This window comes from Phoca vitulina, unplaced genomic scaffold (genome assembly GCF_004348235.1).
Source record: "Phoca vitulina isolate PV1807 unplaced genomic scaffold, GSC_HSeal_1.0 scaffold2, whole genome shotgun sequence".
Taxonomy (NCBI): domain Eukaryota; kingdom Metazoa; phylum Chordata; class Mammalia; order Carnivora; family Phocidae; genus Phoca; species Phoca vitulina.
In genome coordinates, this window is record NW_022589705.1 from 98733512 (window position 1) to 98754584 (window position 21073).

General features: G+C 65.3%; 1 protein-coding gene across 3 annotated transcripts; it reads right to left on the bottom strand.

The window, feature by feature from the left end:
• Positions 1-718: 718 nt before the first annotated feature.
• On the bottom strand, positions 719-19885 carry TP73 (tumor protein p73). Of its 3 annotated transcripts, XM_032418673.1 has the most exons (11): positions 19655-19885; positions 6658-6844; positions 6248-6363; positions 4781-4890; positions 4275-4417; positions 3968-4056; positions 3262-3383; positions 2827-2975; positions 2421-2559; positions 2108-2201; positions 719-1057 (listed from the first exon to the last, which is right to left on the bottom strand). In XM_032418673.1, exons 1-11 carry the CDS (start codon positions 19868-19870, stop codon positions 719-721), a joined length of 1704 nt encoding a protein of 567 aa, XP_032274564.1. In that variant the 5' UTR covers positions 19871-19885. The 3 variants fall into 3 exon arrangements, with proteins under 3 accessions (XP_032274564.1, XP_032274583.1, XP_032274573.1); XM_032418692.1 differs by lacking the exons at positions 2421-2559; positions 2827-2975; XM_032418682.1 differs by lacking the exons at positions 2108-2201; positions 2827-2975.
• Between the last annotated feature and the right edge of the window lie 1188 nt (positions 19886-21073).

A 21073-nucleotide genomic window follows, 5' to 3' on the forward strand; every position in this document is an offset into this window, starting at 1 on the left:
TTTCCAGTAGTCTAATGAGCATGCTGTCCACGTCTGTGCCGAGAAGGTCACCGACGGCTGTGGCCAGTGGTGTTGGCTGGTGGCAACTGACCAGAAGTGTCCTTGCCTCCCAAGAGGGACCGCACACGCGGCAAACGCACTCCTTCCTAGGCCCCTCCAATTCCAGGGAGGTTCTGGCTTTCCTCTTTGGGCAGAAGTGGAAGGTAGCTGCAGTGGTTTGAAGTGAGAGGGACAGACTGACCCTCAAGTCCAGCAGAGGGACCCAGCCTTGAGCAGAGACAGGGTCTGAAGCATCGACCCCAAAATAAACATGCTTTAGATACAATCCCAGGGCCGCTCATTGCCAGGAACCAAAAGACTTCGAGAAATACTTTTTGGCAGTCCATCAGCAGAGGTGACCCTTGTATTCCGAAGGACCTCGCTGGGGAGCAGCAGAGCCCTAAGGAGGACGAGGCCTTGGGGGTGGGTGGCGCCGGCCCTCGGGGGCACCCCCGGGCACAGCTCCAGTCCCCGGACACAGCAATCCCGCCTCCAGGGTGCTGCAGGGTGGACCTGGCCTTTTCCCCGGGCATAGCCTCCGGGTCCTGCCTCCCTCGGCAGTCTCTGACAAAAAGCGAGAGGAGACCAAACACGGCTTCCCGGGGACTCCGGGCCCTGGCCGCCGCCACTGACCCGGCACCGTGCCCCCCGCGCCCACTCTCCTGCGAACCCCGGCCCCTCAGTGAATCTCGCTCTCCATGAACTCCTCTTTGATGGACTGTTTTCGGGACTTGCAGTCCGGGAGGTCGAAGCCGAAGTCGGCCCACTCGTCAGGCCCCGCGCCCCCGGCCGGAGCCCCGCGGTTGGGGATGGTGATGGTGTGGCGCACGCGGAAATGCACGGCCTCCATGACGCGCTGCCGCTGGAGCTCCCCCGAGCTGCCGATGGAGATGGTCGAGGCATTGCTGCTGGAGCGGATCAGCTGCTGGGCGCCGTAGTCGTGGCTCTGCTTCAGGTCCTGCAGGCCCCTCCAGATGGTCATCCGGTACTGGTCCGGGATCTTCAGGGCGCCGAGGTCCTGCACGAGCCGCGGGCGTGCCACCGTCAGGAGGCCCGGCCCCGGCCCCGGCGCCCCCTCACCCCCAGCCGTGGACGGGGCAGGGGCAGGGGCAGCCAGTGCTGCATGCGTGAGACCGTGGCCTTCCGTGACCAGAGCCAAGAACGGGCGTGTGCGTGTAGGGGTGAAGCCATTCCTGGGCTCTGCGGACTGCGCCCCTCCACAGCAGGCCCCGTGGGGACCAGAGCAGATCGTCGAGCCCCTGCGCCCTCCCCCCGCCATGCCAGGCACAGGGCTCGCGTGGGTGAGGGGCACTTACCATGCACTGAACTAGCCTGGCAGGGGTCGGTGGGGACAGGGGAGGGGGAGGGCGTTCGTCCCAGGGACCGGCCCCAGCGCCTGCGACGGGCCCGCAGCCCTGGGCGGGAGCCGAGCACCAGGCTGGGGAGCAGGGGCTCGGGAGGCTCCCGGCCGCTGAGCTGGAACCCCCCTGGGATCTGGGGCTGCCCCTGCGTCTCAGGGCTCTCGAGGCTTGCGCTTCCCTTGGCCAACCGTGCATTACAGCTCAAGGTCGCCCGAGGCTGCGAGCAACTGACGTCTGTCACAGTTCAGGCGGGACTCGCTGCTGGTGTCTTATCTGACCCAGAGATGAGCCATGGCCATTTGCTTCTAGCCTGGCACTGTCTTGCCTTCTGTGGGCCTCAGTTTCTTCCCATGTAAGTGGAGAGCTGCAGCAGCTCCAAGACCCTTTCGGCCTTGGCAACTCTCTGTGCTTTGGGAACAGCCTGTCCCCCAAATCAAAGGCAGCCGGGCCTCTGGGTCCACGTGAGCAGTCCACTGCCAGGGGCCCCGGCGGGGGTCCCATCCAGCCACTGCCTGGGCAGCCGACCGCACCCGCGCCTCGAGAGCTGACTCGATAGGAAGCCAGACGTGAGAGAGGACGTTGGGCTTGGTCTCGGGAAGAAGGGTTTTCCCAGATTTCCCCACTCCCCCTCCCTCGGAGAGAGCAGGAAGCAGAGCCCCGAAAGTGGGCCAGGGCGCTGGGCTCCGGCCTGTGGGCAGGGCGCCTACCTCTATCGTCAGGTTCTGCAGGTGGTAAATGTTCTGTAGGCCCTGGGACGTGAAGTACTCGACGCAGTTGGGACACCCCAGTCCTGTCAGGAAACTGCGGGGAGAAGGCAGGGGTGGAGCAGCTCTCACTTCCAAGCACGCGCTCAGCTGTGTGGCCTGGCGCCCCTGCCCGCCCGTGGCCACGCCAGGAAGTCCCGTGTTTCGTGCTTTCTCCCGAGCACCTGCTGGGTGCTCACTCCTGACCTCCCCCCGCCGCTACCCATGCTCGGACATGCAGCAGAGTGCCTGAGGACGGGCAGGACAGCCCACGCACCTGACCAGGCTGGGGTCGGCGTGGTAGGGGGGTGGTGGGGTGCAGTGGGACCCCGAGACCATGGACTGGGCGCCGTGGCTGCTGTTCACCTCGCCGCTGGTCGGCAGGGCGTGGCCGTGGTTGTTGAGAATCCCGGGGCCTAGGAGAGGGCAAGCTGGACTGTCAAGGCCAGCCGGGTCGGGCGTCCCCCACTCCGCACGGCCGGGAAGCTAGCACGGTGCAGACCTCCCCACGGTGGGGAGCAGACAGAGGGGACTGTCCGCGGCTGTGCCTCCCGCCCGGGGACAGGAGCTGCCGATGGGAGGCAGTCATCGAGAGCCCCGAGCCGGGCAGCAGGGTCTGCAGCCAGACCTACCCTCTGTGCCTCCCCAGCCCATTCTGCACCCCCCCAACCCGGGCCACTCACCCACAGGCCCCAGGTTGGGCCCGGCCGCAGAGCTGTGCGGGGGCGGCTGGCCCACCAGCTGGTTCACGGAGGGCAGCTTGTTGACGGCCACGTGGGCTTTGTTCATGGGCGAGAGGACCGGTCCGTAGGAGGCAGGCTGCAGGTGGTTCCTGCTCAGACAGCCACAGCTCCTGGTCATTTCCACACGACGCCCCGCGCTGCTGGGGGCCTCCCTCCGCGCCCGCGTTCCCACCCAGACCTGGGCCAGGCAGCCCCTGGCCTCCCTCCGGCAGGGAGGTCAGAGCCAGCTCCCGCCGCTGGAATCCGCCAGTGGGGCCGCCTGCTGACCCCCCGCCTGCAGTCAGTGGACACTCAGGAGGCCCCGTGGGAGGGGAGGGCCGCCGAGCGGGGGCCCTGGGGCCTGCCCCGGTGGGGGTCGGCCGGGGGCGCACTCACGGCCTCTGCAGGAGCTGCTGCTGCTGCCGGTACGTGTCGACCAGCTGCTGCGGCACCAGCTCCATCAGCTCCAGGCTCTCCTTGACCTTCATCAGGATCTCAAAGTTCTCTCGGCCCCGCACCTGAGCACAGACAGGGGGACCCTCTGCACGGGCCCTCTGGGGGTCTCGGGGCCTGAACCGAGCTCCCGAGCACCCTGCGGCAGGGAGCCCCCCGCTTCTCCCCTCTTCCCCTGGAGCAGGTCTGGGGCCCGGGGAGCGCCCCCCGTTCCTCCCGTCCCCGGGGCTCTGCACACGCAGGCTGCTGGGGCGGGGGCACCCGCCAAACACGAGGCTTTGAGGATCGGGGACTCATTCTGGAATCAGGGTTACATAACGGAAGAGCCGTCCTAGCAAAGCTGGTGGGTCATCTGACCCAGGTGACAGCCCTATAACCTGGGGTCACAGACTTCAGGATTCCATGACCCCTGACGCACTGTCCCCTGGAGGGGTCTGCATTCCCCGCCCCGTCTCAGTGGGACTTCCTGCTTGGCAGGAAGCAGCACACAGAGTCACTTCCCCGCAGTCTGGCTGCCCGGGGGCTGCTTCTCCTGGGTGCCCCCCCTGCCACCTGCAGAGCCCAGGGTCTCAGCTCTGAGCACGCCAGGGCCACTCCCCGCCTGCCCCCGGCTGCCCCAGCACAGGCTCTGCAGACAGAGGACACTCACGTGCATGTAGTACACGTCCTCGTCCCCGTGCCGCCTCTTCTTCACGTTGGTGCCCAGGGCAGGGACGGCAGGGGGGCTCTGTTTGAAGGCTGCAAGGGAAGGCAGGCCACACGCAGGTCAGGCCGGCAGGATACCCGCCACCCGGTGTGAGCTGCCAAAGACCAGTAACCCATTCAAGAGGGGCCGACCCAGGGCAGGGCTGCGCTGGATGGAGCCGGAGCCGGGGCGGCCACGGGCTCGCGCCCCGAGGGGTCCAGCCCTGCCTGCCATCGTGGCCCGCCCCTGTGCCCCGGCCCGGGCCACTCACCACGCTTGCTGGCCGCCCCATGCTTTGCAGCGCTCTCGCTCAGGGCCTGCTGCTCCCGGTGGTGGTCTTCGTCAGCTTTGCGGTCTCGGCCAGGACAGGCGCAGATGCGGCCCTCAAAGGACCGGCGGCCCAGCACCTGTCCACTGGCGGGGGGCCGGGGGGAGGCACAGCCAGAACCATGAGCCTCGGGGGCCTGCCCCCAGCCCTGCCAGCCCTGCTTACCCTCCCAACCCACCTCACACAGGGGGGTCTTGATGAGCCAGGGGATGAAGGCTGAGCTCCCAGCCACTCTGGGACACCAGGTCCCCTGCCGTCCTCCCAAAGCCCAGCCCATGCTCAGGTAGCCACTGCAGCCTGGGGTGGGGGTGGGGGGTTGTCCCTCTTTAAACTCACCTCCAGGGCTAGCACCATCCCTTACCATGCCCCAGATTCATGCACAGCCCCCAGCAGCAAGGCCCCAAGCCCCCAGTCCAGCCTCCCCCACCCCACATGCCCAGCAGACTCACTCCCGGGTCTCCAGGGTGATGATGATGAGGATGGGCCGCCGGTTCATGCCCCCCACACAGCTGCTGTTGCACATGAAGTTGTACAGGATGGTGGTGAATTCTGTCCCCACCTGCACACAGGAGAGGTGGGGGGATGGTTGTGCTGCCAGCATGCAGGCCCCAAACCACTGAGGTGGGGGCTCCTGGGCTGGGTCCTGACTCTGGGTAGGCATGAGGTGGGGCAGCCCCTGCACTGTGGTCCTCTGCCATTCGTCCAACCACCTGCATGCATCTGCCTTCTGTCCACCCATCCATCCATCCATCCATCCACTTCCATCCACCCACCTCCATCCACCCACCCACCTACTCATCCATCCATCCATCCACCTGCACGCACTTATCCCCCCATCCAAACCATCCAAGCATCCGCCTGCCCGTCCATCCATCCATTCATGCAGCACATGGAGTGCCATGCACCATGCTGGCTCTCGGAGGCAGAGTCCTGTGGTCTGGTTGCTCCAGCCATCTCCCCTAACACAGATTAGAGGTCAAGCCCTGGAGGCTGGGTGTTGGTGGCGGGCAGGTGCACAGGTTTCTGTGGGCACAAATGTGTGTTCTGCTTGCTGTGGGCTCTCCCGGGCAGAACGGTGCACGGCTCTGGCAGAGGGATGGACCAGAGCCATCTGAGAGGACCCCCATCTCAGCTCGGGCCGTTTCCCAGGGAGTCTGTGGACAGCTGAGGCATGAACCCAGGACTTTTGACCCCTGGGCATCCCAGGACCACAAAATGGGCAGTTGTCATGGTCTCCCTGGGTCAGGAGCTAAAACTCGGTCGCTGGCATAGGCAAACCCGGCCTTTCACAAAACTGCTGACACATGACAGCCACCAGGGGGCGGGAGAGCCCCGCTTTCCTGGCGGACTCTGGCAGGTGAGCGTAGGCTGGGGAAGGAGGGCCGGCAGGGTGGGGGGCCAGGTACAGGGATGGGGTTTGAGTGCGGTCTGGGGGCCAGAGCCAGATAGAGGAAAGGTGGAGGCTCACTCTGCCCACTCACCCTGGGAAGCATGGCACACAGGGCCCAAGCCGGCGGCACAGCCCCCGCCCCCATCCCACCACTAACCCACCATCCCTGCTCAGCCCCCCACCCCCACTTGACTCCACTCCCAGCTTTTCACTCCAGCTGGGCCCTCAGCAGAACCTTCTGCGGCCTTTGGGTCACAGCAGAGCCCTGGGGGGGGGGGCTCTCCACCCCGCCCACCTCCCACTCTGGCCCCATCCCTCACCTGCAGACCCTGCGTGCACCCTACCGGCCTCTCTCCCACAGCCGGAGAGGGCCCGAGGGGGTCCCACCTAGACCCGCACACAAGTGGTCAGAGTGGGTGCCGGGTGCCGGGGGCCAGGCGGGGGAGGGCGAGGAGCTTGCTACGTGGCAGGAGATGTTGGGGCCAGCGGGGCTGGCTGAGGTGACCTGAGTGCTCCCCCCGCCTACCTGCGGGGGCTCGTAGGGAACCATGACACTCTGCCTGCCCGTGACGGGGTCATCCACATACTGCGAGAGATTGTTGCCCTCCACGCGGATGAGGTGGCTGGCCGGAGCAGACTGTCCTGCCGCGAGGGGACACCGCTTCAGAGGGGTGCCCAGCTAGGGTCGGGCCAGCCCTGTCGCAGCCAGCTGGGGACCACAGGGCCGGCCCCACTGGCCTCCGGGGGTGGGGGGACTCAGGCCAGCAGCCCGCGGTCCCGTGGGCACCCACCCCCGAGGCCCCAGGTACCGCTGGGACGGAAGGGGGCTGGGGAGGGGAGACACCGAGCCCACACCACCCGCCCCCTGCCGCACCCTAGCCAGGAGGCCCTTCCCAGGGTGCACTGGCCGCTGGGCACGGGGCCTGGAGGTCTCACCTTCGTTGAAGTCCCGCCCGAGCTCATGGTTGGGGCAGCGCTTCACGACCTCAGTCACGTGCTCCGCCTTCTTGTAGACGGGCATGGCGCGGACGATGGTGCTTGGGGGCGGCGGGGCGGACACCTTGATCTGGATGGGGCAGGTCTTGGCAATTTGGCAGTAGAGCTTCTTCAGCAGTGGGGAGTACTGGTGGGGGTGGGGGGCAGGGTTCAGGCCTAGCCCCGACTCAGCACCCTGGCGCAGCCGCGCCCCCACCCCCAGTCAGGAATCCCGCCCCCAGCTCTCTGGCGACCTGCTTGCCCGTCGCTGGATGCCTCCAGCTGTCCTTCCAGTGCCCCCTCCGGGCACCCCCCCATGCACGCAGCAGCACCTGGCCGGTTTGGGCACAGGGAGAGCTGTCTGTCTGGATCTCACTGGCTGCAGAGGTTAGCATGTTACGTCCATCTTATGGGTGAGGACAGTAAAGGCCGGGGAAGCGAGCTGCTGCCGGAGAGCGGGGCTGGGAGCCAGGTCTGCCCCGCCAAGCCCAGCTCTTCCCACCGTCAACCTTCAGCCCCGGGACCCACAGTGGTTGGAAGGAGGGGATTTGCAGCATTGCATCTCAGTTTTTAAAAACCCAGAGTTAGGCTTTTCTGGTATTTTGATGAGAAACGTGTAATTGTGAGATAGGCTGGGTGCCCCTATGCACCGAAGCTTCAGGAAGGAACTCCCTAGAACAGCAAGTCTGAGGGGTTGAGCTCTGCAGCCTGGTATGGGCCACTGGCTTGGGGGGCCCTCTGACCTCAAAGCTCCGGTCCCTGCAGCCTGGGACCCTGTCCCAGGGAGGATCAGCACCCAGGGGACCCCGTCACCCACCTAAGGACCTGGCCAGCTCTCATGAGTTCAAAGGTGACCCTGATGGTGGCCACAGGGGTGCCCACTGGTTTCAAGTTGACTGGCTTCTGGGGACCCATCCGTGCTCCTCATATCTCCTTCCCTGAGGCACAGTGGGCAGTGTTCCTGTCCTCAGACTCACAGGACACTTCCCGTCCCCACCCCATAATCCCTATGCCCCCCACAAAGCCCCAGTGACCTGGAGTTATCCCAGCCACAAAGCCTGGAGGGAGCCCCATCACACCCCACCGCAGTACAGCCAGGGAAACCGTACTGAACCAGGGACACCGCTACAGACAGGTGTCCGGCTGGGGTCTGGCCCCCACCGCGTGGTGCATCGCAGCAGACCGGGGAGCACAGACTGGGGCTCAGGCTCACAGCAGGAACTGTACCCACCATGGTATAGTCAGGGCGACTGAGGCCGGGTGCCGGAGCGGCTGGCAGAGCCAGAGCTGGTCTCAGCCCACTTTTGCCAAGGAGGCTGGGGGGCCCTGACACCCTCATCCTGCAAAGGTAAAGCCCCCACCGGCCACCAGAGCTCCCTCTCTGGCCATCAAGGGATACCATGGGCCCTCAGGGACTCATACCTTCAGCAACTGCAAGTATACAAAAACCAAGGGGTGGCAAACATAGAGATGGGGCAGACCTGCAGCCCGAGAACGAGGGGTCCCCAGGGCCCTCAAAGCCCTTGGTCCCACAGTATGAGCCATCCCTCCCCTGATGAGCTGGCAGGGGCTCCGTCCCAGAAACACTCACCCGTCCCCAGAGTGGAGTCCAAGGAGACTTGGGGGACAAGTGGGCTGGGGTCTCCCTAGTGGTGTCCTCGGACCCTGTTCAACTTTCCCGTGGCGCAGAATTCAGTACGCACCCTTCCCACCCCCATCACAGACAGGAACTGGATGCCCCTGGGGTTCATCCCCTCACAGGTGCCCCACTCACCGGGGTCCCCAGAGCCCAGTGCCGCCTGCCACCCCATACCTGGGACCCCCACCTCTGGTGGGGGAAGCAGAGTTCCCAGACCTGTTTAAAATGCAGGAAAGAATGATCCCACACAGCCCTGCGGGTGGGGGTGAGGCACTGCTGGGAAAAGCAGAAAACAGGGCTGCCTAAGGGCGGGCTCGGGGCCACAAGGGGAGTGGGGGGCTCCCTGCTTGTTGTTGTGGGGGTCAGTCCTGCTTCCCAGGGGGTGACCGCTGACCTCTGCTGTCCCCATCAGTATATATGCTCCCACTTCACTCTCCAAAGCAGCAGTGTGGGGGATAAGCTGGGCACCCTGCCCCAAGGACTGTGCCCAGAACAGCCTCAGCCCAGCCCAAAGCAAGCACTAGGTGCCAGCCAGTTCAGCACCCAGCTCTCTGGTCCGCCCACAAGTGAGGCTTCAGGACTGGTCCCTGACCCTCAGACAACGTGCAGGTAGAGTGTCAGGCAGGGAATGGCCTAGCAAGCATCCTGGAGGCACACCGAGAGGCTCAGCACAAGAGCAGTCACCCAGGGGGTCTTCCTGGTGGAGGAGGCCTCCACAGGGAACCATGAGCCTCGGCTGGACTGCAGGGGCCCAAACACAACTAAGGACCCGGTGAAGCCAGCAAGCGTTTGTTGAGTGCCTACTGTCTGCCAGGCCCTAGACTCACTGGAAACTGGGCTGAGAGCCCCTTCAAGCCGCAGAAGAATCTAGACTTACTGGAGGCTCACAGCTAAAAGCCACGCAGCCCTGGTACTGGCCGGCCTCAGCTGGTGACCAGTGGGACCCGGCCCTTCTGCGGCAGCTGGTGCATTCCAGAGGGCATCCCCGTCCCCTGCAGGGTCAGCGGGGACCCCAGGAGGGCCCGCAGAGGTGTCCAGTGAGTGACGTGACCTGGGGCTGAGAGGTGGCCTGCTTCGTCCCTAAGTGAGGGTGGGGGTGGGCAGACACGCTGAGAAACAGGCCTGGCCTGGGAGGGGCAGGTCATAGTCACGGGTGAGCAGTGGGAGAATGGCCTTTGAGATCTGGCTCTGGTCCTTGGCCCCTGGGAGGCTGTAAACCACTGGACAAACCTCTCGGAGGCTTGGCGGGGGAGGGGGCGCAGTGACTGACTACACTTAATACCCTTGGACCGTTTTCGCAGTGGACTTGTTAGTGTGCCGTGGTCATTTCCACGTGAGATGGTTCCTGGCCCCTCTGTGAGCAGTGGAGAGTGCCCCCAGGGGCGTGCAGACCCTGCAATCCCCTCCCCAGAGCGACCAACCAGCGGCTCCCATCAGTCAGTCACCCGACCTCCTGCTCCCCCCGCAGCCCGAGATGGGGTCTGTAGCCTCCCCCCACCCTCCGCAAGGGCCAGGCGCCTTGGCGCACCAGCCAGCAGGGATGGAGTAGGACTCCAGGCGCAGCCCGGGGCTCCGAGCCCCCCTCTCGAGGTCCTGCAGCCCAGCGGGGCGGGGGCGCCCCAGGGGTGCTCTTCGTGTCAGGAGTCGGGCCCGAGGTCCCGGGGCGACGGGGAGAGCGGGGGGAACGGCGGAACCCGCGGTGGCGCGGGGGGCGGGCGGGCGGGCGGGCGGGGGGCGCCCCGCCCCGGGGAGGAGCCGCGGGGAGCTGTCCGCGGTACCGGCGCGGGAGCGGGCTGGGCGGTGAGCGCGGGGCCGCCTGGGGTGGGCGAGGAGAGTGCGCGCAGCTCCCTCCCTCTGTGTCCCTGGCAAGGCCACCACCAGCCTTGGGCCTGGCCCCGCTCCCCACAGGGGTGTCCCCAGCCCAGGTCCACCCCCAGCTGGCTGCTAATGTGGCCTTGGGCACGTGCACCGGCCAGGCCCATTCCTGCAAGGGGTTGAGCCCACAGAAGCCCAACCGTTGGGGCGCTCGGGGTTGAGCATTACGCTGAGGGATGCCTGAGGTCTGCCTATACCTGGAGCATCTGACTGGGCTACACGGGCAGGAGCGGGGGCCTGCGCTGAAGAGGGCATGAGCCCTTACAGCTCCACCAGCTCCGTCCCTCCTCCCGTAGCTCCTGGGCCCCAGGCCCTGGGCAGGTGGGGAGGAAGACTCCTGGGTCCCATCTATTCTATAGAAAAGGTTACGCGAAGACGCTTCCTTTCCCTCCCTCCCTCTTGCCTCTCCTTCCCTAGAACCGCTAGATGGATGTGTTTCAACAGATTCTGAGCTGATAAAATCTTATTTATCTTCGGCTGTTGACACAGAGCCGTCCGGACTTGCCTGCTCCGGGATGCGTGTGTTCCTCCGCGCTTGCAGGAAACAGTTTGCCCAAATGCTGGTGTATGCCCATCCCTGCCCTCCCCCACTCGGACCCTCCCCCTCCCTCCCCCCATCACAGTCCGCGATGGGCTGGGTCTGGCTGGGAGCCCAGGGCCTGGCAGGGCTGGGCGGGGGTGGCGGGTGGCAGGCGCCGCGGCTCTGTGGCTGTTAATTTCCTCGCACCCGCTCCCCAGCAGCTGGGTGCCCGGCACGGGCAGGTTTGGACAGGAGGAGAGTGGGGAGGTGATAATAAGTTGTCTGTCATTTTCCAGGGACGTGTAGCATCTTGCAAACCGCAAATACCGTTAACCAGCTTGGGCGAATCTGTTACAACAGATTCTGGAAGATGGGGCCTGCGGGGGGGGGGGGGGCACTTTTATTTTTTAAATGATTTTTTTTTTATAGCCCACTTTTATCTGCTTCCCGTGCGTGCATGCGAGCGTGCAGGGCACATTTCTGTCCTCTCTCTGGTTACGGGCCCCTCTGAGGACCTATCCAAGGCCACAGACCCATCTCTCCCTAGAGAAGCTCTGTGGGTTCACAGGGCGACCCCCGAGACCCACAGGGAGCCTAGGCCCACAGCCCCCATTGACAGACCTGCTGGGTCCCTTTCTCCTTCCAGGTAAGGAGGGGCCTCCCGGGGGGGGGGGTAACACAGCCACACTGCTGCACCCCCTCCTGTGGCCTCCCCCACCCCGTGGAGGGCTGCTGGGAGCATGGGGTGGGCTCTGATACATGTCAGGGAGCCCTGGGCAGGACAACAGGGAAGCTACCAGCCTGTAACAATCACCCCAGCCCACTTCGGAGCACCCAGGGTCAGGAAGCAGTGAGGGTCCGGGCACAAGGAAACCTATAGCCAACACCCCACCTTGGCCTCGGGCCTGCTGGTCGGAGGCCCCGGGGAGCTCAGCCACAGCCAGTGCCCGCAGACTGATGAAGAAGCTGCCGTGATCCCCACGTGCTCCTGGCTGGGGGAGGGGACAGATGCATCCGCTGACAGACTGGACAGCGGGGGCTCCCCTCGCTGGGAGCCCAGAGAAGGATAAACTGGAGGCAGAAACAGGCTTTGCAGGTGTCCAGTGACCCTGACCACTGTCCAGGGGCGTTCCCAGAAGCTGCTACCTGGAGAGGTGGACCTGGGGCTGGCGGGGACACCCCTCAGGAGCCAGGCAGCCTGCCCCACCACATCCTAGAGCCAGGTCCCAAACAAGAGGGTGGGGGCCCTGGGACTCTTGGGATCTGGAAGTGCCCTGGGAGAAGGAGGGCGTCCCCCTCTCAGCTGCACCCCCAGGCCACAGGGCCCTGGGCCTGCTCAGTCCCTTGTCATACACATGGCAGCAGGCCAGCAGGGACAGCCCCCTGTGGCTTCTGTCCTGGGCTAAGATTGGGGGTGGGCAGCCGTGTGCGTGGAGCTGACCCAGGAGAGAGGCGGATGGACACCAGGTCTGCCGTGCAGAGGGAAAGAAGGCCCAGGGGGCTGGTGGGTCGGGAGGGGAGGCCCACAGCAGCAGCCTGGGCAGTGGGCGATGCAGTGGGCCCAGAGGGGAGGGGAGGGCCCCGGGGGGTCTGGGGACACGGCGAGGGCTGCAGGAGAGACTGGGAGACAGTGAGCCCCGAGACGGGGTGCAGTGACCCTGTTTCTCCACAGGGCCCCCAGGGCCACCCTCGAGGCCACCACTCAGACTCACACCTCCTCTGCACCGGGTCCACGCACACATGGTCTCCACCCTCAAGGTCATGCAGTCACCAGAGCGCCGCTTCCAAGAGCTGCCAGCTCAGCAGGGGTGGAGCACCACTGGGACCCCTAAGCTCCCTTTGTCACCACCAGGCTTGAACCGGGTCCAGGAAGACTCAAAGAGGCATACAGGGGGACAAAGCAAGGACATGGGTGCCAGATGTGACATGCTTCGGGTCAGGGGCAAGGGGACCAGTGGGTGGGGACCTGCCCTTGGCCTCAGTGACCTGGGCCGGGCAGTGTGGGAAACTCTGGGCCTCCATCCGGTCCTTATTCTGTAACCCAGGCCTGCCATCCGGCCTCCCCTGGACCTCGAGGAGGGGACCTTGGGGATGGAGTGGGTAAGCAGGATATGCCTCTGGGGACACAGCTGGGCTTGCAGAGAGCGCCGGCACTCCCACCGGGAGCCACCCTCCTGCTCCAAGGGCACAAATCTCCCCTGCATCTGAAGCACCAAGATCCGCTCGGCCAGGTCCAAACACCAGTTCCTCTGCCCATGAACTTTGCCAGCTGGAGAGCCCATGCCTGTCTGTCCCGGCTTCCTGGAGAAGGCAGACACCACTGGTTGGCCTGGTGGGGAACACGCTCTGGCAAGGCCCCAGCAGGCAGGGCTGAGAGCCAGCCCACATCGCTGCACGGCACGGGGACAGAGCAGGGAGGCTGGCCAACCACAGGGCTCTGCTCGCCGCAGAGCGTCCCCTCGATTGCCAGGAGAAAGAGCCCCCTATGGCCCTCACCCCCACCTGACTTGTGGCCTTTTGAGCAGGCTTGGCCTTGTCCATGCAGTGATCATAAAGGTCAGCCCACCTGGGCGGGGTGCTGGGGTCAGCAGCATCTTCTGCTCAAAGGACAGTCCTGGATCCTCCGCCTGTGGGCACACCGTTCCAGACACCACGGCTGGCCTGGTGAGCGCAGGCACGATGGGCTAGCTCCTTCCCCCAGTGCCCTGAAGCTTCCAGATGGCCTGGGGCTGGAGCTGGCCCAGCTGCAGCTGGCTTGGGAGGGGGGGGAAGCTGGCCAGGCTGTGGCCACAGGGGGGGCAGGTGCTCAGGATGGGCCTGAGAGCCGTGTCAGCCAGGAGTCCCGAGCACAGGCTCTCCTGCCTCTGATCTTTCTGCCCTGGAAGCTACAGGTACGTCTCCGGTTCCGGACCTCAGTTAACATGTGCCCTCCGGCCAGGGAGCGGTGCACTTAGTTTCTTCACTCTAAATAAACTCCACTCTCAGCCAGCAGCAGAGGAACCCACTGCATCTCTAGTGAGCTCCGGGACACCCTGGACACGTGGCGGCGGGGGCGGTGGGGGGTGGGTATCATTTTCCAGCTCTTAAGGCAACCGTTGGCTGGAATCAGAAGTTTTCACTGAAACTTGTAAATATCCAGCGAAGTACGTGGGGCAAGGAGAGTTTTGGCTCCTAAACATCTGATCCCCCTGCGGAGGGCAGTGGCTCCCGGTGCCCACGTGGCCTCATTTCATCCCCCCCATGAGGAATGGGGAGAGGGTGCTGCACCCCGGGGCACATGGCCACGGTGGAGGAGGCAGGTCTGCGATCCTCGGGAGACCCTGGGCTTTAGGCCACTGCGGGGCCCCCCAACAACCTCTGAATGTCCACTTCACTGAAGCCGGAGTGCTAGTCACTTTTCCAAGGGGGCTCTCCTGCCCTAACAGGAGCATCACAGCCCTGCGGCCCGCCTGGGGGGGGGCGGGGGGGCTTACGCACACTGCCCCCCCCTCAAGGGAGCTGCTCCTCTTTCCAGTTCTGACACCCTAGAATTTCTGCCCCTCCTCTTCCTGGGGCTGCCTGGACAAAGCCCAGGTGCCGCCAGGGGGCTTCACCTGGAGGCCAGGGGGTGTGGCCATGGGAATTCTGAGACCTGGGGTCCGTGAACTTGAGCTTGGCTTCCAAGTTTGGGATCTGAGAAAATCCTGACACAGATTTCCCCCACAACTGACCACGGAAAAGTTCCACTGGCTGGTCAGCGGAGACCCTCACCCAGAGCCGCACAGGGCCGCAGGTGCAGGATGCCCAGGAGACGCTTCCCCCCATAAAGGGGCTACTGACCCCGGGTGGGGGGCCAGGCCGGGGAGATGCGCAGGGGGAGGCGGGGAGGGGCCAGTCCTGGGTCGCTCCCGAATCCCAGCCCCAGCCCCTCCTTCTTGCTCTGCTGGTCAGCCGGGAGTGTTCTAACCATAAAGCGCTCTTGAGGGATGGTCATTTGTCAATCAGTAGCGGCAGCGACGGCGGGTGGCCGACTCTCCCCTGTGGTGGGAGTTGTCACTCACTCATTGGCAAACAGGAATCCAGGCACCTGGGGCCCCGGGAGCTCTGGGCCTCCGAGGGTCAGCCTCTCTTCCCAGCAGCTCCCTGGGGTCCCGGGGCATCCCGGAGCACCCCTACACTCACGGGGGTGCATAGATGGCCTCCCCCCACCGGCTGCTTGACGAAAGCCAGGGCTCAGGACGCCCGCGCCTCCTGCCTTTCCTGAGCCTTGGTGTCCTCAGCATCATGGCTGCTGGGAGGGCGGCCCTCTCCCGCGCACGGGTGGGGGGTGGGGGTGACAGCCTGGCTCCACCACAGTCAGCACCGCCAGACGGACATTCTAGAATCTGTGGAGCCGTACCCATTTTGGGAACGAGTCCCAGAAAATAGGATTCTTCATAAAACACTGATTGCATCCAAACCCATGGACTCCTACCCCCCCAGGGGGCTCTCCCTCGCACCCCCTACAAGAGCCCAGGTGGGGGAAGGTGGAGGCCGCCCTGGGTGCACCCCTCAGCCCCTGGGACTCCCTGAGGCTCAGGGAGTGGGGCCTCCAAGGCCAACTTCTGTGACTTGGGGCTCCAGCTGCAGAGGTCGGAGAGAGAAGAGGTGACGCCCGGCTCAGGCCAGGCTGCAGGAAGCGGGTCCGCCTCGGGAGCTCCCCACAATGCAAGCAATCACTGCAATTTCCCCGGCTTACTCCTCGTTTCGTCTCCACAATAGACACTGTTAGAGCTCTTCCCCGGCCTTAAATACGCGTAATTGCTTCTGGTGCCAGTAAAAGGTATTAATTCCACTTATGCATTCCATAAACTTTTAGGATAACGCAATTGATACCGTGATCGTGTTGGGACACCTCCACTATTATTTTCCTGCTTGCAAACCTCCGAGGGGCTGGAAAGTTTTCTCCCGAATCCATTAGTGTTGACTCAGCCACATTCTACCAGGAACCCCGCGCACTTTGTGCCCCCCGCCTGCCTTCCATAGGACCCTCCCCGGCCAGGAGGGTGGCGCTCACCCTGTGTGCGCTGGCTCTCCCCCAGGACAGACGGACTGGCACTCGCCCACGGTCATGTGTGGGGCAGCTGGAGGTCATTCAGGGGGTTGTGTCCAGGCTGGCGGGCTGTGTGGGCTGTGTGGGCCCCCTGGGACTCACTGAGCCCTCACGCCCGCGTACACCCTCACTGGCCTGCCTCACACTGCTCGGCTGGGCCAGGGCTCCAGCCATACCAAGCCTCTTGGCTGACCTGAGAGCCCCCTCCCAAGCCTATCAAACCCCAAGGACAGTCCCCTCCCCTGGCAAGGCCCAGCCTAGGAGCTGGAGGAGATGGAGCTGGGCTGGACAGCATCCAGATGTCCCTCTCATTGGGCTGCTCCTTGGGACTCCTGGGACCGGCCAGCCGTGTCATTGCCAATCCCTGGGCTGGGGGGGCCCAAGACGGGCCTGGCCGTCAGGGCCCAGGGGCCAGGCTGGAGTGTGCTGGGCTTGGGGACAGGGACAAAGGCATGAACACTGCCATCCCTGGCCGGGCTCCACCGCCCACCAGGCCAAAGAGCATCAGTGCCCAGGGGAGCCAGCCCCCACCCGCAGCCCTAACCTCCCAGCGTGTGTCTCCCCCTGACGCCCCCAGAACCCCAAAGCCCCTGACACAGGACAAGCCCCGGCCAGGTGACTCAAGAGCAGCCACGTGTGGGGCGCTCCCCAGGCTCCGGGCCCTGCTCACAGTGGTCCCAGGACCCAGGGCACTTGTCCCCACTGACCCCTCAGGCTACAGCCCATTTTCAGACCACAGCAGATCTGGGGCCTGGGCCCTACCAGCCACACTCCCACCACGTCCGGTCCCTGGTCCCCGGTTTAGAATCTTGGGGGCTGAACACCCCCCCCCCCCCCCCCGCTGCTCGGTTACGCCCGTCCACCCGTCCTGGCCTCCCGTGGGGGAGGGGGCATTGTCACCCTGGGCCGCGGCCAGAGGCCTGCACACGTGCACACGTGTGTGTGCATGAAGCACGCGCAACTGTGCACGTGTGTGAGCATCCGTGTGCGCGCACACGCCTGTGAGCACAGGGCTCCCCTCGGTGCCCAAGGAGCGCGCATGTGAGATCTGGGGGCAGAGGGACCACCCGGGGCTGGGGCACTCGCCGGGGGGGCTCGCCAGGCAGAAGCCAAAGACCCCATTAACAGCTGTGATCCCGTGGGGACTGGTGAGGGCGTTTTTCCCGAACGAGGAGAGGAGTGAAGGCAACAGTCAGTTTGGAATTGTACTTGAGAAAAATATGAATTATCTATCAGTTACCAGCCGGCCGGCATGGCGGGGGCCACGCATGGCGTGGTGCGGAGGCCCAGACAGCACGCCCGGGAAGCAAGTCTGGGCAGCGCTTGCACAGCCGGACCCCCAGAGCTGTGAGCAGGCGGGCTGCCCGCAGTCCCCACCCTGCACCGTGAGCCCGCCCGCCCCCTCCCCAGGCAGGGAAAGGAGCCTGCGGGGGGTCTGCTCCCAGAGAGCCAAGGTGCCAAAAATCTCATTATCAATGTCTGTCCCACCTGCACCCCCTGCACTGATGGGGGCTGGGGAGGGGAACCGGGCGGGCCAGCAGCAACCCCCCCAGCACAGCTGCCAGAGAGCAGGGGGCCCAGGCAGGGGGTGGGGTGAGGGGTGGTCGGAGCTGCTGAGCACAGGGGAGCCTTCCCCTGCCCGTCCCCCCACCCCCGCCCTGTCTGGCTGGCCAGGACGGACCACTCCATGGGGCCATGTGGGGCCGGATGACTGTGACCCGCCATGGGCCCTCTAGACCTGACGCTGCACCTCTGACAGGAAAGGTGGAAGCAACTGGGGGGGCGGTTGGCAGAGGCCCCAGGCGGGTGGTGCGGGGACAGTCAGCACAGGGGCAGCTCCTGTCTCTCCCTGAGGACCAGCTCAGACCATCTAAGCCACTCCAAGTCCCCCAAGACACTGCAGAGACCCCACCAGCATCCTCAAACAGCAGAGAGAAAGAGAGCCAGGACCCCCCCCCCCCAAGGCTTGTCAAGATTCCTAGGGGTCCGGCAGCTCAGGCCTTGGTGACAGTATTGGTGCGGGAGGGGTTGGGACCCTCGCCTGAGAGGCCAGAGAAAGGGCTTAGGGAACAGTATGAACATGGGAGAGGGGAGGGAGTGAGCCTCCTGTCGCCATAGGTGTGCAAGGGTGGGATGTCTCAGGCGCCTCCTGACCTGGCTCACAGTCACACAGCCAAACCTCAAATCTGGGGTCAGGGGACCAGGACCCCAGGACCCCACAGGAAATAAGAGACTCCTCCAGCAGGGACAGCTGCTGCCCAACGACCTCACCCAGGAGGACCAGCTCTAGGGCACCCCATCCCCAGCCCTGCTGCTAAGGAAATACTGATGTGACGCACTGCTCATACTGCGCTGGCCTGTGCTGCAGAGACAACATCCCCTCTAAGGAACAACAAGGAGCACTGCAGGAAGGCTTCACGAGTGAGGACAAGGTACCAGCTCAGGGCAGCCAGCGATGGGTCAGCGGCTGGGGGCCCACAGCCAGAGCGAGAACCAGAGACAGCCGCAGGGGCGCTGTGCCTTGGATCCCAGACCAGGACTGGCCCCTGCAGAGAGCCGGACCCGTCTCCCTGTGGATCCACACCCCCTCCGGCCCCCCAGGAGTGTGGGAAAACCACAACCTGGCCAGGGGGCAGTGGGGATCGTGAGACCCCATTATTAAAGCGGCAGAGCCTCGGGGTCACCTGCTTGGTGCTCGGCCACCCTGCGTGGACTTCTCTGTTTCCAGGGGCTGGGGGAGACCACGAAACTGCTGTTCCCTGGAGGGGGTGATGCTCCCTCACGGCCAGGACCTGCTAGGCGTCCCCAGGGCAGGTGCCAGGCAAGGCTCACTGTCCTCTTCTTGCGTGCGGGCAGGAGACCTGGAGTGCACCCGGGGCTGCCTTTCCCGCAATGCCCTCCGTGCCCTACCCTCAGAGGGGAGCCTGTGGTCTGTCCCGGGGTCGCAGCGCCCCTGCAGAGCCCCTGCCCCTGCGGGCATGTCCGGCAGCCCTGTCCTCTCCCAGCTGCACTGTGGTTAGGAAGCTAGAGCCCCCAAACCCGGAAGCCCGGCCGCGGGGTCCCGGCGAGCACTTACTGCCTGCGTCACTCTGAGCGAGCTGCTTCCCCTCCCCTCCGCAGCCTGTGGCCTGGGCTGTAAAATGGGACGGTCACAGATTCTACCTTGGGGGTCGCTGGGCCATCTCAAGAGTCAGCGTAAACTCAGAGCACCCCGCGGAGGCCACGGGTGCGCGGCCGTCATCCAAGTCGGCGAAATCCCCACCAGGGGCCAGAATGCTGCGGAGCGCAGGGCGAGCACAGGGCGGGCACAGGGGGCGAGGCGAGACCTGAGTCCGCAGCGCTGTGGACCCCCCACCCCTGGCTTCCCGGTCTCTCACCCATGCGCGTAGATGACAGCGCAGAGTCAGGGCAGGCAAAGCCCCAGCCCGCCAACCGCCAGACTCCAGACCTCCCTGCCCATGGCACTACCTGGAGGAGGCCGCCCAGCGAGCCGAGCGTCCCGCTCACCCAGGACAGGATTCAAGCCCCACCTCGGGGCAGGGACGCCGGTGGTCTGCCTCCGCCCCGTGGGCCCGTGGACCTTGCTGCGGAGCCTTGTCTGCCCCTCTGGGGCCCCGCGGAGGCCGGCCGCTCTGGCCGCACGTCCGAGGGGTGGGCACGCCCAGACTGCCCAGCCCCAGACCCGCCTCCTGCCCGATGCTCCTCCCGCGGCGGTGGGCCAGGCGGGAACCCTGTGCGGACACCTGGCCGGCCCTCCCTCCCTCGCTGCCCGGACGGCCAGTGGGGGCGGCGGCGATCGCCCCTTCCCACCCCACACCCCGCAGATGCCCCTGGGAGCGAGGGCGCAACTCACCGTCCAGGTGGCGGACTTGGCCGTGCTGGACTGCTGGAAGGTGACGTCGAAGTGGTGGGGGCCGGGGTAGTCGGTGTTGGAGGGGATGGCCGGTGCCGGCGACATGGTATCGAAGGTGGAGCTGGGCTGCGCGTAGGGCGAGTGGGTGGGCACGCTGGTGGCGTGCTCCGGGGTGTAGGGGCTGGCCGAGGCCGCGCGGCTGCTCATCTGGTCCATGGTGCTGCTCAGCAGATTGAACTGGGACTAGCGTGGGAAGGGGGAGGGAGGGGGACACACAGTCAGGCTGGAGAGTGGAAGCGCGAGGCCAGAGGTGTCCTGTTACAGGAGCCTTAAAGGGCCAGCAGCTCAGTCATCCCAAATATTTCCCGCCCCCCCCCACCCAACAGGTCACTGCTTGTGTTGGGATAAACTGACATATTCACCTCGCCCTCCCCTCTCCATCAGCTTCCCCGTGCCAGGGTTTCCGGGGTTCCATGGAGCGCACCTGGAGGGGAGCTGCTGGTGGAGGGGGAGGCTCCCTGCCCCTGGACCTCCTAGCAGGCTCGCAGGAGGGGCTCGGGCTCTGGGGCAGGGTCCCCATCCCCAGTCCCCCAGCATAGCCCGAAGTAGGGAGATTCCCTGGCCCAGGGAGCCAGACAGGGGCAGGGGGTGGCCCCAGTGTGGGGGGCCCACGGTCCCCTCCTGCTGTCGTGCACAGCCTCTGCCCTAACCCGGCCCTAGGAGCCCAGCCCCTCCCCCCGGGGCCACACCCTGAAGGAACAGGGACTCCGAGCTGCACAGTGTGGGTGCATCCCCAGGCCCTGTTGGGGTCAGCCCCTGCCTGGAGGGAGGAGACAGACCAGATCCCTCCTGGAGCGCAGGCCAGGAAGACCCCTTTCCCATGAGATTTATTTTAATCTTCTCTTTGGGTCTGAAGCAGACACTGCTATTATCCCATTTTACAGATGAGGACACTGAGGCATGTAAGGGACTGACTTGCCTGGGGTGAGGTGGTGGCTCTGACAAAGTGGGGGCACCAGCCACCCTCAAGGCAGTCACCCTGAGAGCCCTGGGGACAGGAGGGGACAGTGAACCGGGGGCAGAGGGCCCAGGGTCCCCAAGGGGGGCAGAGGCAGACCAGCAGCCAGAGGGGGATGGGAGGGCTTGCCCTGCAGCCCCCTCAGCAGACTGCCTCCTCCAAACTGCAAAGCACAGGAGTGCATCCCTCAGGCTGGGAGGCGACTGGCTGCTCAGCCCTGGGTTTTCTCCGTCAGGAGGCTGGTGCTCCTCACCCACGGCCCCCCCCAGCTCAGGATCCCCCTGGAAGGCACACGTCCCCCCAACTCAGCATCCCCCTGGAAGGCACACATCCCCCCGCCAGCTCAGCATCCCCCTGGAAGGCACACGTCCCCTCCCCAGCTCAGCATCCCCCTGGAAGAC

Bases quoted from the DNA above. Each gene is read 5' to 3' on its own strand.
- TP73 (XM_032418673.1), bottom strand. From the start codon at position 19,870: ATGGACCAGATGAGCAGCCGCGCGGCCTCGGCCAGCCCCTACACCCCG. The intron at 4,057-4,274 runs GTGAGTGGCCCG...CTTCCCTTGCAG, and splicing joins TGGGGCGGCCAGCAAGCGTG to CCTTCAAACAGAGCCCCCCT. The intron at 2,560-2,826 runs GTGAGTGGCCCG...GCCCTCTCCTAG, and splicing joins GCCCAACCTGGGGCCTGTGG to GCCCCGGGATTCTCAACAAC.